Raw genomic sequence first — 16570 nt, forward strand, 5'->3', positions numbered from 1 at the left:
TTGCACATGTGGCCAGCCCTGGTTCGATCCCCTGCATCCACTATGATTCCCTGAGCTCTGCCAGGATGTCATTCCCGAATCTAGAGCCAGGAGTTACCCTAAGCATCTCCAGGTCTGACCCAAAAAGTGAAAAAGAAAAAAAAATTATATTTCCCGCAATTTACGTTTCCCACACAGTTTGTATTCTTGCCAAAAATTACATTTTTGGGGGGTATGGCAGGCCTTTGTTTCCTCTCTGTGGCCACTTTGTATCTCTAGTGGGGCGTCTGTTAATTTCTCTCATCAGTTTTCCAAGTGTTTGTCTTACTGCTACTGAGTTTTAGGAATAGTCAGTTTTCCTTTTTCTTTCTTTCTGTCACATTCTGTGATGTGCATCTGTTGTCTGACCCATGCCTTGTGATTCAATTCTCCTGCACGTAGTTGTGTTTTGTGGTCATGTCAGAAGTACCTAATAGAGGGGGCAGAGTGATAGTACAGTGGGGAAGGCATTTACCTTCCACGCGGCAACCTGCTTCGATCCCTGGCAACCTGTACGGTCCCCTTGGTGTCGGTGGACCCCACAGGTGACTTAAGTGAAGCGGGGAGAAGGATGGTCTTTCTCCCCATCCGCCTCTGCCCCCCAAGGGCGGAGAGAGCCCCTACACACTTCCCAGCATTAGACACAAAAGCATGAAAGTACACATCTCCAGAGCGGAGATGTGGGCAACATGGACTGGAGTGCCACGTGTGCTCGGCCACACAAGCGGCATATGGGCTCCCGCAGCAAAAGTGTGCCCTTCCTTTAAGGTGGCCTTTATAGGGGTTCTCCACCCTGTCCCCACGTGGGGCTTCTACCTAGGTCAAAGTCCATTGCTAAGGAGGTTACCAAGGGGGTTGGGAGTGGTAATTCCTTTCCTGGTCTTTTGTTTCTGCAGGAGCTTCTCTGGGTCTGTTGCTGTAGATAGGTGAGGGTCTTTTCAGGCCTTAGTTTCTATTTTTCCTGTTTTCTGCTAGGTTGGCTTTTGCCATTGTCTTGGGAGGGACCTTCCCTATACTGCCTACTTCACCCTGAATGATGAGTAACCTGTGAGCATTGCCAGGTGAGAGCCAAGAAGCAAGAAAAAAAAAATAGTACCTAGTAGAGGGGCTGGTGAGATAGTGCAGTGGGGTGCTTGCCTTACGTGGCCACCCGGGTTCAATCCCCGGCACCCCATAAGAATCTCCGAGTACCTCCAGGAGTAATTCCTGAGTGCAGAGCCAGGAGTTAATTGCCCCAGAACATTGCCAGGTATGTTCCCCCCCCCACCACACACACACACAAAGTACCTAGTAGAATAAGGTGCACTTGAGGTTCCCAGGGATGAGGAAGACTTTGCATGTTGAGCAGCGTTCACTTTAAGACTGGGTATGGTCGGGGCTGGAGCTGAAGGTCTTATCAGGTCTCTGCTTTTCGTATCCACAGGGTGGATCAGCCTTAGAATTTTTGTTGACCTAAGTTTCATTGCCAAGGACCTTTTCCGGTCTATCTGCCTACATCATAACGACGCTGTAGATAGGGAAGAAATGTTGACACTGTAAGGGGGGGGCGATCTAACTATGTGGAGGAAAGAATGATGCTGTAAAGCAGAGAGCCCTAATTGTGCTGGGGAGGAAATAACCACGCCGTAAGGATGAGGACGAGAACGGGATAAACGGTCCCTGCCTACCAACCAGCCCGGGGCCCTGTTTCTCCGTTCCCCCATTCCCCGTCCTTCGTCCATCCGTCGCTGTGGGCCGGCCAGGGAAAGTGTTCTCAGCCACCAAACGCTCGCATCCTGCGTGCCCACGCTTTTTGAGACTCGCAGAACGTCGTGAGCATTTGTGACTCCAGCCCCGACATCTCAGGCCTTTCCCACGGTCGTTCCTTCCTTCCTGCTGGCTCAGCCCCCCACTCCTGCTTCCGGGCCTGGGGAAGTCAGTCAGGGTCATTACCCTAAGAGAAACGCGCCCTGCCCCTGGCTGCGCGGGAGATCTCAGTCTCTGGTCCCGGCTCCACAGTTTGGTTCTGAGGGGGATCTTTGAAGACACCTTGGTGGACGTTCAGTCTCAGGTGGCGAGTTGCACGTGTTTGAAGCATGTGGTTGGGGGAGTTCTGACACGTGGACACTCAGGCAACATGACCTCGCCCCAGTTTACCCAGGCCCCCCCGCCCTTCCAGCCCTTTCTCCACCACAGTAGGTCAGCGTTGCTTCTCCTAGACTCTGAGGCCAGCCGATCACGGTGTGTGCTCTGTGCTCCTGCCGTTTCCTTGTTTGTAGGCCACGCCCAGTGGCGCGCAGGGCGCTGGGGGGACGGGCTGGCTGTGGTGAGGTGAGTGCCTTAAGCCCTGGACTCTCCCAGGAGCAGGTGGAGCCGGGATCTCAGTGCTGAGCGAGCCCGGCCTTGTGACGGCTGCTGTCAGGAGCCTCCCGCTGCATGTGTGTGTGCGTGTGCGTGTGTGTGTGTGCGCGTGTGCAGGCATGCACACTGCCCTCACCCTCTGCACCGGCTACCCCGGCCCTGGCCGACACGAGGCCCCAGGCGTGTCATTGAGAAACTTGTCTCTGGCTAGAAGCGGCGAGTCCTTCTGGTTCTCCGTGTAGCCCGTGTCAGACATTTGGCATCGGTGACCTGCCACCGCCACTAGCCAGCACTGGGAAATGCCCCTGATGTGTGCTGGGACCGTCCGGTTCCCGCCTCAGGAACATCCTGGTTAGCCCCGGCGCCTGCGCAGGGGTGGGGTGGGCCCGGGCGGCCGGTGCTCTTCAGCACATCATGCAGCAGGCAGAAACGCGACTGTGCCTGCTGCTCGCTGCGGCCGTGGGTGAGGGCACGTGCAGGCAGGCGCGCCCCACATCCTCTGGGTTGTGCGGAGCTGTGACCACCCTCCAGCCTCCCGCACACAGCTGCCAGGCGCGCCTCTCACCACGCTCCCCGTCTCCCGCTGGTGCCAGGAGTCTGGCGCTGAGCCCTGGGACGCCACGGCACGGAGGACTGGCCCAGCTGTCTGGGCAGGGGGCTTAGGGATCGGAGCCCGTCCGTGGTTTGGCTGCTCGCAGCCGCCCCTGCTGGAGAGGCCCAAGGTGACCCACTGACAGGCAGAGCTGTCTGCGGCCCGGACCCCCTCACTGCCCTCCCCCACCCGCTCCCAGGACGGACCTAGCAGGCAGACCCCCACAGCTGCAGGATGCATGCCTGACACCCCCGGGGCTCTGGTAGGGCGGAGGAAGGAACTGGAGCACCCTGAGGTGGAGCTGTGTGCACCAGGGCCCCTGGCTCCTGCTCCCTCCCCAGCGCAGGGCCCCTGGGATGGCTGAGCCTGGTGTCCTGCTGTGTCCGATCCCACCTGTCCCGGGGCTGTGGTCCTCATGGGATGATCCCACTGCCCTCAGCGTGGCTGCCGCCCCCCAGGCTGTGGGGGTGCAGGAACCTGGCCGCTCTGTGGACCCACCTGCCCCGTCTGGGTGTGTCTGATTTCTCTGGGATGGGTTGGACACATGGCGGGTGCCCCCACCCCGTGGCTGGGCCCTGCACGGTGGCCCTTCCCCCTCTGCCGGACGGGCCAGGTGTCTGGTGGGTGTCACCTTATGTGGCAGGAGCAGACAGGCCGTCAGGGTGGCTTGTGCCCCCCCAGGGCGGGCCTGAAAGGCGGGTGTCACACACAGACAGGCCCACGAGCCCCCGCTCTCGGCTCATCCTGAAATGGAACCTTCTGGAGGGAGGACATGGGTCTGAGGGCATCTCCCTGCGAGCAGAGCGGACGGTGGGGAGGTCCCGGCTTCCTGTGGGCCCCTCCAGGGGGTGCCCAGAAACACTTGGGAGGTGGACACGGGCCTGGCCGTGAGGTGCTGGTGGCATCAGTCCCAGCCCTTGAGCCCCCGCTGGCGCGAGCCCTCCCTACAGGCTCCCGGCTCCGATCTCTCGGGCCGCTCACTGCCCGCCAGAGGAGGGACTGTGCCAGATGGGCAGATGTGTGGCCGGCAGCAGGGAGAGAGTAGAAGGACGGACAGGCAGATGGACAGATGGGCATGTGAGACCCAAGTGAGCATTATCCTGTTTTTTTTGCTCTTGAGAGAGGGAGCGAGAGGGAAGGGAGAGGGAAGAAGGGAGCTTGGGCGTTTTCTCCAGGGATTAATTACAGTGCAGGTCGCTGCCTCCAGAGGCAGAGAAGTAGCCGGAGGCCTTATGCCCTTCAGATGATAGACACTAAGGGGACATCTTGGCTTTCTCTCTGCTGCGTAAAAGGCCCTTTAATGAGCTTCCACACCAGCTAATGGCCTTTCCTGAGTGGGCGGGCTGCCAGGCAGCTGTCGGGTTCCTGGCTGCCCACACGTGTGGCCAGGCAGCTGTCTGGTCCCTGACCGCCCACACGCGTGACCCAGCAACTGTCAGTGCCCTTGACCGCCCACATGTGTGGCCTGGGCAGCTGTCAAGGCCCCTGACCGGCCACACATGTGACCCGGCAACTGTCGGAGCCCCTCACCACCCACACGTGTGGCATGGGCAGCTGTTGGGGCCTCTGATGGACCACACACGTGACCAGCCAACCATTGGAGCACCTGGCCGCCCACACGAATGGCCAGGTGACTGTCCAAGCCCCTGACTGACCATGTGCAGCTCCCGCCATGGCCTTCACCCTGACTTGGCTCGTTCCTGGCCACGAGAGGCGGTTTTTCGAGCAGCAGCTGAGGGGGCAGGAGGTGGGTCCGGTCGGCCGCTGAATGCCAGGGTCACCGGTGGCTGGAGCAGAGCAGTCCCCCTGCCCCCTATGCCCAGCCTGGCAGTGTGACATGCATGGGGCACGCATGTGGCTTGTGTGTGTATCGGGAAACACGTGCTGGCAGCTGGAGTCCAGCTCCAAGGTGGGGCTCCAAGTGAGTCGAGTGCGGGAGCCTCTGGCCAGGACCCCGGCATGCTGACGGCCCACATCTTTCTCCGCGACAGTTCCAGGCTGGCCTAGTGGCCGTCAGACACGGGGTTAAAACCCCAGTGTGTCGAGTGCCTCTGGGCGTCGGGGTGCACTCAGCTGCTCCACACCTGTTCCTCACTGGCTGCTGAGTGGCTCCGCGCCCTGCCACCCTCTCCCCAGCCTGGGGCATGTGGGTCCCTGTCCATCTGTCTGTCCACCTGTCATGGGGACAGTTGCGGCCTGGCGGGATGACAGCTGCGGCTCTGGAGCTGGAGCTGCCCGGCAGTGGGGTCAGGAGCCTGCGGCGGGACGCAGACGGCCGTGGGCACAGGCTCCACCCGGCTCCCTGTTCAGTTGGAGCCGCTTCTTGGCTGAGGAACCAGAGTGACATCCCCTAGGCCCGTGGTCTCCCGTGGCGAGGAAACTCTTGTCCTGTGGGCAGCTGGGGCTGGGTGGATACGCAGGAGCAGGTATGAGTCCAGGATGGGGGGTAGACACGCGGGAGCAGGTGTGAGTCCTGGGGGGATACAGGCGGGAACAGGTGTGAGTCCTGGGGGGTACAGGCGGGAGCAGGTGTGAGTCCTGGGGGGATACAGGCGGGAATAGGTGTGAGTCCTGGGGGGTACAGGCGGGAGCAGGTGTGAGTCCTGGGGGGATACAGGCGGGAGCAGGTGTGAATCCTGGGGGGATACAGGCGGGAGCAGGTGTGAGTCCTGGGGGGATACAGGCGGGAGCAGGTGTGAATCCTGGGGGGATACAGGCGGGAGCAGGTGTGAGTCCTGGGTTGAGAGGGACACGTGGGAGCAGGTGTGAGTCCTGGGGGGATACAGGCGGGAGCAGGTGTGAGTCCTGGGGAGATACAGGTGGAAGCAGGTGTGAGTCCTGGGTGAGGGGGAGCAGATGTGAGTTCGGGTTGAAGGGGACACACGGGAACAGGAGTGAGTCCCGGGTTGAGGGTGTGGGCTCTGCTCCCTGCCGCCCCCAACTACAGATGCCCTGAGCAGCACCGGGAGGTCAGGCCCATCCCTGGCCCTTGCGCCCCAGCTCGGGCTCAGCTGTGCCCTTTCCTTCTCTCACGGTTGTCCGTCTGTCTCCCAGGGTTCGCACGCTGAGCGGAAGACGATGGGAGCAGGGCTGGCCCTGAAGGACTGGCACGACCTGGAAGCCATGAGGGCGGACGCGCTGCGCGTAGGTAGGCACCCGGGCCTGCTCCCACATATGTGTACGCACCAGACTGTGGTTGAACATGCGTGTCCATGTGTGTGTACCGTGTATGTGCCTATGGTCGAACAGATACATGCATGTGCGTGGTTGAGTGTATCTGAGTTCACGTGTGATTATGCATTCATGTGTATTGTGTATCTACGTGTGTGTGTGCGCTCGAGTGGGTGAACATGTGCATGCATGTGTGCTTGTGTGGTTGGGCTGTGTGCCCTCCTGGTTGAACATGTGTGATCACGAGGTTGAATGTATGGACCTGTGTTCAGGCATGTGTGTGCTTGTGTGGGGTGAACATGTGTGTGCATGTGTGGTTGAACATGTGCGATCACGTGTGGTTGAATGTATGAACGTGTGTTCAGAGGCATGTGTGCTCTGGTGTGTAGTTGAGCATGTGTGTGTGCTCTGAGTGGGGCTAAACATGCATGTACATGCATGTGTGGGTTTCCCAGGTGTCTGCACCCCTGATTCTTGCCCCCCTGCATCTCACCTGCTTCCATCATGGTTTGCCCCCCATTTGTGGGTGACAGGAAGCGTCTCTTCTCACAGATGTTTCAGCACTAAAACCAGAACTGTCAGCGCCTGTGCCTACATTTATTGGACCCACACTGGGCACAGTGCCCGGCCAGTGCCTGAGCCCCCGTCAGGGACCCATCTTGGAGTCAGGAGGTGCTGGGCCGGCCACAGCAGAGTGGGGCAGGACTGGGTGCTGTGACTTGGAGAGCAGCCCGACCTCCCCAACCTCAGTTCCCGCCGTCTCTGGACCACTTCCTGCACCAACAGCCCCAGGCTGTGGTTCTTTAAAGTGCGGCTGAGGGGCCGGAACAATAGCACAGCGGGGAGGGCCTTTGCCTTGCATGCAGCGGAACCTTATGGTCCCCCAGCACCGCCAGGAGTGATTCCTGAGCACAGAGCCAGGAGTAACCCCTGTGCATCGCTGGGTGTGACCCAAAAAGCAGAAAACAAAGTGCGGCTGAGGGGGACACTTGGTGTCTGGGTTGCCAACGGCCTCCCCAGACCCCGCTGCTCACTGGGCCGTTGACTTAGCAGCGAGGCCGGAACCGAAAGAGCTACTGGGGCTGTGGGTGCTGATGAGGAACCTGAGACGGGCAGCTGCGCTGGGGTCCAGCTCCCCACCAGCCGGGCAGTCTCACCTCTGCCCATGTGACGATTGCAGGGCCCGGCGAGCAGGGGAGGCCCTACCCCATGACGGACGCCGAGAGAGTGGAGCAGGCCTACCGGGAGAACGGTTTCAACATCTACGTCAGCGACCGGATCTCCCTGAACCGCTCCCTCCCGGACATCCGGCACCCAAAGTGAGTGTGGGCCTGCAGCCCTGGCCCCTGGACACAGTCAGTTCCTCTCTCGCCCCCAAGGAGTCTCACCTGTATCCCAGAGATGGCCGCCTGTCCCTCACCCCACCACCCACTGACTCCCTGCTGGCGAGTCTCTGCCTTCGCTGTCCCCTCCCCCAGGCCTCTGTGAGGGGCCTCACAGTGCCGGGCTTCTGGGTTGCACCTCCACCTGGGTTGTTGGAACATGGTCTGTGGCTCCGACTGTAGATGCGGGTTATTGGAACACGAACTGTGATTCCCGACTGTCAGTGTGGGTTACTAGAACATGGGCTGTGCTTCCGACTGTAGATGTGGGTTATTGGAACATGGACTGTGATTCCTGACTGTCAGTGTGGGTTATTAGAACATGGGCTGTGTGGGGCTGGAGAGATAGCACAGCGGGTAGGGCGTTTGCCTTGCACGCGGCCGACCCGGGTTCGAATCCCAGCATCCCATATGGTCCCCTGAGCATTGCCAGGGGTAATTCCTGAGTGCATGAGCCAGGAATGACCCCTGTGCATTGCCAGGTGTGACCAAAAAAAAAAAAAAAAAAGAACATGGGCTGTGATTCCGACTGTAGATGTGGGTTATTAGAACACTTAGAACACGGACTGTGATTCCCAACTCCCAGGCTTCTGGCTTCCCTTTCTGATATTCTCCATGGGAATTGCCTTTCAGAGGGTGGTGCCCACCTCTGCCCACACAAATGGGGGCCAGAGAGATGGTCCAGTGGGTGGGGCATTTGCTGTCTCATCCACTGGCCCCACGGCGGTGTCCTGCACTAGAGAACTCGGGTTCCCTCCCTTGCCCTCTGAGTGGCTGGTTCTGGGTCAGCATGGACTTGGAGGGGCTGGGGTGCCCCCTGGATTCTGAGGCTCCTCACAGCACAGAGCTTGCTGCAGCCCCTGTCCGGGGCCCCTGGGGGCCATCCAGCGTGCCGGAGGGGCTGCTGGGCCCTCTCCCAGGGGGACCCGGGTCGGCCAGACCTGCGCAGCAGCGGGGGAGGGGCCGTCCCCTAGGCCCAGCTGGGGGCCAGTGCCAGGGGCCCAGCCCGCCTCTCACTCAGCCCTGCCGTTCACCCACAGCTGCAACAACAAACGCTACCTGGAGACGCTGCCAAACACCAGCATCATCATCCCCTTCCACAACGAGGGCTGGTCGTCCCTGCTGCGCACCGTGCACAGCGTGCTCCGCCGCTCCCCGCCCCAGCTGCTGGCCGAGGTGCTGCTGGTGGACGACTTCAGCGACAGAGGTGACCCCGCCCCGCCCCGCCCTCAGCCATTCTGCGGGGGCTGCTCACCGCTGAGGAGGAGCCTGGGGCCCGCCCCTCGCGGTGCCCCCTCCCCTCTGCTTGGTCCCGTCAGCACCAAGCCAGGGTCTCTGGGCCCAGCTCCGTGCCGGGGGCCCCCCAAGGCCCCAGCAGCAGAGACATTTCTGCCTGGGGGGCAGCACGTGACCCTGCCCCAGGTTCTGCTGCAGAGTGGGTTTCTTCAGGGTGCGCTGGCCGGGCGAGGGGAGGACGGGAGAGGGGCCTCTCCGGGCGAGGCCACCTGGGCTGCTCTCACCCCCAGCTGTGGAAACCAGCAGCCCCAGAAGGGCGGGAGAGGTGCAGGCTTGGACACGCCCCTCCTGTCCGCAGCAGGCGCACACGGAGTCTCTTCTGAGATGGGGGCGGCCAGGCTCTGCAGATGGCCGGGCCGGGGTTGGGCCGCGTGTCCTCCGAGTTGGGGTGGCCTTGGGGAGGCAGCTGCAGGCCCGGACACTGCTGCCCAGTGGCCGTGGATGCTGTACCTTTGGGGCCCCGTGCCACTGTCCGGCCTCGGAGCCTGCCCACACACATGCACACCGCCGCCACCACAGCCGCTCACGGCCTGGCCGTGTGTCCCAGAAACCTTAAGGCCCACGCTCCTCCCTGTGCCACGCCCACGTTCAGCCCATGGGCCCGTGCCACATCCACGTCCGGTGAGCTGTGTCAGAAGAGACGTGGCACAACCAGGAGCCACGATCTGCGGCCACCGTGACCGATGCAGGTTACACGAGTCTGGCAGCCGCCGGGGATCCTACTGGTGTAGCTCTTTCCTTCACAGCTGGGTAGAGGCCAGAAAGGCCTCGAGGGGGAGACCTCAGCTCCGCTCCGACACTGCCTGGCCCGAGTCACACCACCCAGTGCTCTTAGACCTCTCCTGGAGACCAAAACGAGAACAGACTAAGGGCCAGAGGAGTGGTGCAGGGATGAAGGCACCGGTTCAATCCCCGGCTCCACATGGGGACCCCCAATCACCCTTGGGAGTGGCCTCTGAGCACAGAGCTGAGAATACCTCCGAGCACTGCCAGGTGTGACCCAGAGTACTGAGCTCGGAGTATCCCCAAGTGTGCCAGGTGTGACCCAGAGCACTGAGCTGGGAAAATTCTGACCTTCAGTGGTTAGGGCTTTGCTCCCGGGGCCGGGACCCATGTGAAGCCGGTTGGGAGGATGTGACTCTGGGACCCAGGGCCTTTCCTGGCGGGAAACACTTCCAGCAACGCTGGGACTCTCGGGACAGCTTGTGACTGCAAGGAGGTGTCCTCATGCAGGCAGGAAGAGGTGCGGGTGGCTTGGCTGCAGCGCCCCCTGGGGGCAGGTCCAGGAATGATAGCTACAGGGTGAGGGGTGGCAGGGAGCCACCTCCTGCCCGTGCCTCCAGCCCAACAGGGCCCAGGTTCCTGCTGCCATGTACATGGGGGTGGGTCCTCGCTGACCCTGCAGCTCCCCCAGACAAGTGCTCCTGCTTCTCCTGCCCCGCCTGCTGGTGGGGCCGAGTGATTGGCTGATGCAGACAGGGAGGCAGGCGTGCAGGTGAAGACCAGCCCGGCCAGCTGCTCGCCCTGGCAGGTCCTTGGTCAGGGCCGTGGGCCGTGGCGCCCACCCCAATCACCCCCACCCCTGCCTGTGCGCTCCAGGACCCGGGGAGCAGGCTCGGGGCATGTGGGCAACCCCATTACACGTGAGCTAGCGGAGCGACTGCACCCACCAGACACCCGGGGCCCGTCTGCAGCATCCCGGAAGCCGGCTCCCAAGTGGGCCGCACAGTGCACGTGGAAGGAGGGGCCTGAGCAGCTGATGCCCTGCCCCTTTGCGTGCCCCCAGAGCACCTGCAGAAGCCTCTGGAAGACTACATGGCACAGTTCCCCAGCGTCAAGATCCTCCGCGCCAAGAAGAGGGAGGGGCTGATCAGGACCCGGATGCTGGGGGCCGCGGCCGCCACTGGTGACGTCATCACTTTCCTGGACTCCCACTGTGAGGCCAATGTCAACTGGCTGCCGCCCCTGCTGGGTGAGGCCGGACACGGGCAGGTGGGAGGGTGGCCGCTGTGCTGAAAGGTGGGCGTGCATGGGGCCCCGTTTCCTCGGGGCTTCGGAGATGCCGGACACGTGCTGGCAGAGGGCGTCACTGAGCCCACCCAACCCCCCTGACAGACCGCATTGCTCGGAACCGCCGGACCATCGTGTGCCCCATGATTGACGTCATTGACCACGACGACTTCCACTATGAGACGCAGGCCGGGGATGCCATGCGGGGCGCCTTTGACTGGGAGATGTACTACAAGCGCATCCCCATCCCCCCCGAGCTGCAGAAGGCCGACGCCAGCGACCCCTTCGAGTAAGTGCGGCTCCCACGGGAACCTGAAACACGTGTATAGAAGCAAATGCACTCATGTGCATAGACACGCATGGTATCACGCATAGATACCATGCACTCATGCTCACATGCATAGACATATATGCACTCAAATGCATAGACACGCATGCGCATGCACTCATGCTCACACACTCAGACACGCATGCACTCACACATCCAGGGCCGCTGCTCTACTTCATACTTACTGGGACCTTCCGGTCCAGCGAGGACCTCACCCAGCAACCCCCAGATGGGGACACTTGTGACAGAGGCTCCTTGGGGCCTCGTATCTTCACCTGCCCCCCTACCCCCGCAGGTCGCCCGTGATGGCCGGAGGGCTGTTTGCCGTGGACCGGAAGTGGTTCTGGGAGCTGGGAGGGTACGACGCAGGCCTGGAGATCTGGGGCGGGGAGCAGTACGAGATCTCCTTCAAGGTGAGGCTCCCCTCACCCTCAGACCGGCTCCACCTCCCGGGCCCCTTCCTCCCATCGTTACAGTGGATGGGGGACTCAGGCCAGGAGGGCCGCTGCATGGGGGAGGGTCCTGCAGCCGCCCCCTTCCCCTGGGGACTCAGCAGCAGGGGACTGGACAGTGCAGCCAGCGGACACGAGGGCCCTTCCCGGGATACCGCGGGGCCTCAGCCGCTGTGTCCGCCCCTCCTGCAGGTGTGGATGTGCGGGGGCCGTATGGAGGACATCCCCTGCTCCCGCGTGGGCCACATCTACCGCAAGTACGTGCCCTACAAGGTGCCCGCCGGAGTCAGCCTGGCCCGGGTAAGCCGTGACGGGCAGGCACGCCCAGGGACAGCGGGGCTCAGTCTCGCCCTCTTGCAAACTCATTGGGGCTGATCTTTCATGCCTCCCCCAATTTGCTTCTCCGTGGGGCCCTCCCCCACGCCTTGAGAGGACTCAAGGTGCTGATCCCCAGCACTGCATAGCACCCCAGCCCGCCAGAGCCCCGAGCCCGCCGGGAGCATCACCGGGGGTGGCCCCCAAACAGAGAATGAAAGAGAAGCCCTGCCGGGCACCCGGTGGGCTGGGCGCTCAGCCTCCGCTGTGTCTCGGAATACGAGGCCCTAAGCGGTGGTGCTTGGCCACAGCTGTGACCGGTGCACTCCCCCAGGCAGCTGCCCCCTCCCCATTTTCCACTACCCAGGCACAGAGTTGACTCCCCACCCCAGTCCAGGCAGAGCAGGGTGGCCGGGAAGGGAGAGCCACGCTGCCCTCTAGTGGCTCTGGGTTCCAATGACAGCCCTGTGGCCAGGACCATCAGGACGTCCTGGCCAGAGGCCCCGGGGCAGCCCCCGTGTCTAGGAACCGTGACACCAAAGCCAAGTCGCTGGTGGACAGCCACAGGCCCACGAGGGACAGCTGCTGATCGTGACGACGGGGCAGTTCAGGACACAGTGCTCACCAACTGCCCGGCCACAGCACAGGGAGCAGGGCCCGACTACCTGGGGACCCTCAGAGACACGGGACCAGGCGGACTTGGGGTCCTGGTCCAGGGAAAGCAGGACTCAGACAGGAGTGGGCTCATCTGGGGCACACGTGGGCCTGCCCACGCTGCCCACACACACTCCCTCACCAGGACCCCACTTGCGACCCCCAGGGCTGCTGGTGGGACGCGGCCTTGCAGAGTGTGGCCAGAGCTCAGGGCTGGAGGGACCCAAGCCCAGTCACACGGGCTTCGGCGGAGCAGGAATCACTGGGCGGGCCCGCATCAGGCGTGGCTGGGCCCAGGGGCCAGCGGAGGCTCTGGCCTGTCCTCACAGCCTTCTACAGGGTGGCCCTGTCACCCGCCCGGCCATCCCAGCAGGAGCAGGGCGAGTGGCAGCCCACTCAGCAATGCCGCTGATCCTGATCGGCCAGGCCGTGGTCACGGTGCACTGCGGGCCAGTCCCTACGTCGTCCAGGCGCCCGTCTTCAGGCCGCGTGGGCCGAGGGGGAGGCAGGGACGGGCCCTGAAGGACAGTGGGCTGGGCAAGGGCCTGTTTCTTTCCTCTGGCCACAGCAGATAACGCTGGGGGCTGTTTCCTGCAGTGCCAGGGGCCAAGCCCAGGGCGCCCTCACCCCGGGCAGGAGGCGCCAGGCCCCTGACTCTCCCGGCCCCATTTTCCTGACTGCAAGTTGCGGGGACCTTCCTGCACGCACCAGCAGTGAACAGAGACGCTCCAGGCTCAGCAACAAAGGCGGGTGGGCGGGGGCTCCGGGGGGCTCGGGGCAGCCCCGGGCCGGCCAGGACGCTGGGCCCACCGCTCCTGAGCCCGGCCCTGCCTGCGCCCCCAGAACCTGAAGCGTGTGGCGGAGGTGTGGATGGACGAGTATGCCGAGCACATGTACCAGCGGAGGCCCGAGTACCGGCACCTCTCGGCGGGGGACGTGGCCGCACAGAAGCAGCTCCGAGCGCGGCTGGGCTGCAAGAGCTTCAAGTGGTTCATGACCGAGATCGCCTGGGACCTGCCCAAGTACTACCCACCCGTGGAGCCGCCCGCCGCCGCCTGGGGGGAGGTGAGTAACCGCGGGACACAGGGGACACGGCAGGCGGGCGGCGGGGCTCAGGCCCTGCCCAGCCCCACACCCCCGCTCTCTCCCCGTCCATGCAGTTACGCAACGCGGGCACGGGGCTGTGCGCGGACACCAAGCACGGGGCCTCGGGCTCCCCATTGCGGCTGGACAGCTGCGTGCTGGGCCTCGGCGAGGCGGCCTGGAGCAGCATGCAGGTGAGGCTCCTCGGAGACTCGCCCCCCTGCAGGTCACAAGTGACTGGTGGCCAGTCCCGTGGCCAGTCCTGTGTCCAGTGGCAGGGGGGTCTGTGAAGGGTTGGGAGGGTGTGCAGCCCCAACCTCGGTGCTGTCCCCCCTGAGGTGGACTCAGATTGGCGGGGCGTAGTGTCCAGGCCACCCCTCGCCCAGCCCCCACGGCTGTGGGACACAGCCTGACCCAGCACATGTGTCCAGCTGTTCACGCTCACCTGGAGGGAGGACATCCGACCCGGGGACCCCCAGCACACCAAGAAGCTCTGCCTGGACGCCGTGTCACACATGAGCCCCGTCACACTCTACGACTGCCACAGTATGAAGGGGAACCAGCTGTGGAGATACCGCCCGGTAAGGGACGCGGGCTCTGGTGCAAGGGCGTCTGCGGGCCCCGGGCAGCCCAGGCTTGCGCTCGGTCTTCTGGGCCATGTGACAGCACCGGGGGAAGGCACTGGCCTTGCTTGCGGTGATTCCTGTGCCCTGCCAGGAGCCCCAGGCACATAGCCAGGAGTCAGCCCTGAGCACAGAGCCAGGAGTCAGCCCTGAGCACAGAGCCAGGAGTGACCCTGAGCACAGAACCAGGAGTCAGGCCTGAGCACAGAGCCAGGAGTCAGCCCCGAGCACAGAGCCAGGAGTCAGCCTCAGGCACAGAGCCACACAGAGCCAGGAGTCATCCTTGAGCACTGCTGGGTGTGACCCCAAGCCAAGAACCTGCCGGAAATTCTGGTTTCCCATGATCTGACCTCAGTGGGCAGATGCACCCTTGAGGGGTGAAACCCCCTGAGGCCAGTGACAGGCACTGTGAGGTCACATTGTCCGCGCGTCCTTGGGTGCAGTGGGGCCGTCTGGGGCACTGGGTGCAGGAGTGGCCAGATGCCCGCTGTCTGCAGGACAAGAGCCTGTACCACCCGGTGAGCGGCAGCTGCATGGACTGCAGTGCGGGGGACCGGCGGGTCTTCATGAGCGCCTGCGACCCCTCGTCTCCCACCCAGCGGTGGCTGTTCCAGTTCACCAACGCCACCGTCCTGGGCCAGTTCAGCGGGTCCTGAGCCGCCGCCTCTGCCCCATCCGCCGGAGGGGCTCCTGCAGGTGCCCCCGCTGCTTCTCAGGGCTGTCCCCACACCCTGGGTCCTGGGGAGCCTCCGCCTCCACGGAAGAGCCCGGCGGGGCATCCCTGTGTGCCTCTTCCTGCCTTCCCCCCCCCCCGCCTCCCCCTGCCTGACCGGCTCTTCCCAGCCTCAGAACAGGAGCTGATACTCCCCCAAGCCCTGGGGAACTTGGGGGTCCCAGGAGAAACTGTCCTGTTGCAGGCTAAAAGGGGCCCCTTTTGACAGGGGCTGAGCCTTCCTGGGTTGCAGGCCCCAGAAAACAACTGGAAGAGGGTGCAGGGGGGACACCTTGGGGGCAGCTGCACAGGACAGACCCCCCCCCCGCCCAGCACAAGCCTGGCGCTGCCCCCACATGTCTGTGCCTGCACGTGGGGGTGCCCTTCCCTGTGGGAGCCGCAGGGTGTAGAGCGCACTGTCCAGATAAAACGCCGGTGCCTTTCTGAGAAGAAGCGCAGCTCTGCACAATCCCTAAACTTGAACCATTTCCTAGTGCCTTGCTCAACCCGCGGGGGGCTCACGTCAGCGCCTTTGCTGGGTTTATGTTCCCAGGGGCTGGGCCCCGCCCTGACCACAAGTCCAGATGGACCCCGGCAGGGCCAGGCCCTGCGAGCAGCCTCCAGTTTACTTTTCACCCGACTTTGCACTCTGAGACGGGCAGGCAGCCTGCCGTCCCCACTGCCGCTCCGGACGTGTGGCCCCCTGTCCCCAAGTCTGTTCTGAGCCTGAGCCACGGCGACGTGGCCCCCACCTGCCCTGGTCTCTGCTCATCCACAGGAATGTGGGGGCTCTTCCCGGCCCCCGCACTCTCCTGCCGGCCTCTGCCCCCAAGTCTATGAGCGGGGCCTCCTGTGGGTGGGGGCAGGTGAGCCCCTTCCAGGTGGCCTCTCTGTCCCTCCCGACTCTGGCATCATCTCCGTCCTGAGGATCGCTGCCACCTCCGTCCCCCGGGACACCGAGGACCTCGCGCCTCCTCGCAGGGCCCCACGGACGCCTCCAGTCGAGACACGGGCTCTTCTGCCCTGTGACCCATGACCGTGCTTGAGTAAACGTCCAGTCTCTGCTTGAGTAAATGTGGTCTCCGGCTCCTTCCTTGCCCAGCAGCGCACCTGGGACCGCCCCCCGCCCACCCCCCACACCTAGGCAGGGCCCCCCTGGCAGAGGGTGGGGGCGGGATGACCCTCTGGCAGCCTGAAGACCTGGCAGGTGAGCCCCCCGAGACGGGAGCAGCGTGGGCCGGGCCCTGGAGGGACTCGGTGCCCCACCCTGGCTGCTGCGGACACAGGAGGTCAGGACGTGGGTGACTGCCACCGAGAAGGGGCCTCTGGGCGCTCACCCAGGAGAGGTGCTGGAGCTGAGGCGGGCACCGTGGGGCTGGCCAGCAGAGGGCGCCGTGGGCTGGGCGGACTGGGGAGGGGCTGCAGGTGGTCTTACGGAATCGGAGGGGACCCCTCTTCCTGGGCACCTTCCGTGCCCACGGGACCCCTTCCCTGCCGCGCCTTCTGGGTGAGCGGGCATCTCCACGCGCCCCGAGGGCTGCCGCAAGGGGGCGCTAGACTGAGGGAGCCGGGGTCCCCACAGTTCCGGCTCTTG

General features: G+C 63.6%; 1 protein-coding gene across 1 annotated transcript in view; it reads left to right on the forward strand.

The window, feature by feature from the left end:
* The window catches only part of GALNT10 (polypeptide N-acetylgalactosaminyltransferase 10), a 31543-nt gene extending 15499 nt beyond the window's left edge, over positions 1-16044 (forward strand). The window contains exons 2-12 of the mRNA XM_055126579.1: positions 6005-6098; positions 7302-7440; positions 8544-8710; positions 10586-10771; positions 10915-11098; positions 11433-11550; positions 11782-11889; positions 13402-13623; positions 13719-13835; positions 14073-14222; positions 14762-16044. Coding sequence (XP_054982554.1) covers positions 6005-6098; positions 7302-7440; positions 8544-8710; positions 10586-10771; positions 10915-11098; positions 11433-11550; positions 11782-11889; positions 13402-13623; positions 13719-13835; positions 14073-14222; positions 14762-14920 — 1644 coding nt within the window. The 3' untranslated portion in view covers positions 14921-16044. The remainder of the gene's footprint in view (positions 1-6004; positions 6099-7301; positions 7441-8543; positions 8711-10585; positions 10772-10914; positions 11099-11432; positions 11551-11781; positions 11890-13401; positions 13624-13718; positions 13836-14072; positions 14223-14761) is intronic.
* The last annotated feature ends 526 nt before the right edge of the window (positions 16045-16570 follow it).

The sequence above is a fragment of the Sorex araneus genome, chromosome 2, assembly GCF_027595985.1.
Source record: "Sorex araneus isolate mSorAra2 chromosome 2, mSorAra2.pri, whole genome shotgun sequence".
NCBI lineage: Eukaryota > Metazoa > Chordata > Mammalia > Eulipotyphla > Soricidae > Sorex > Sorex araneus.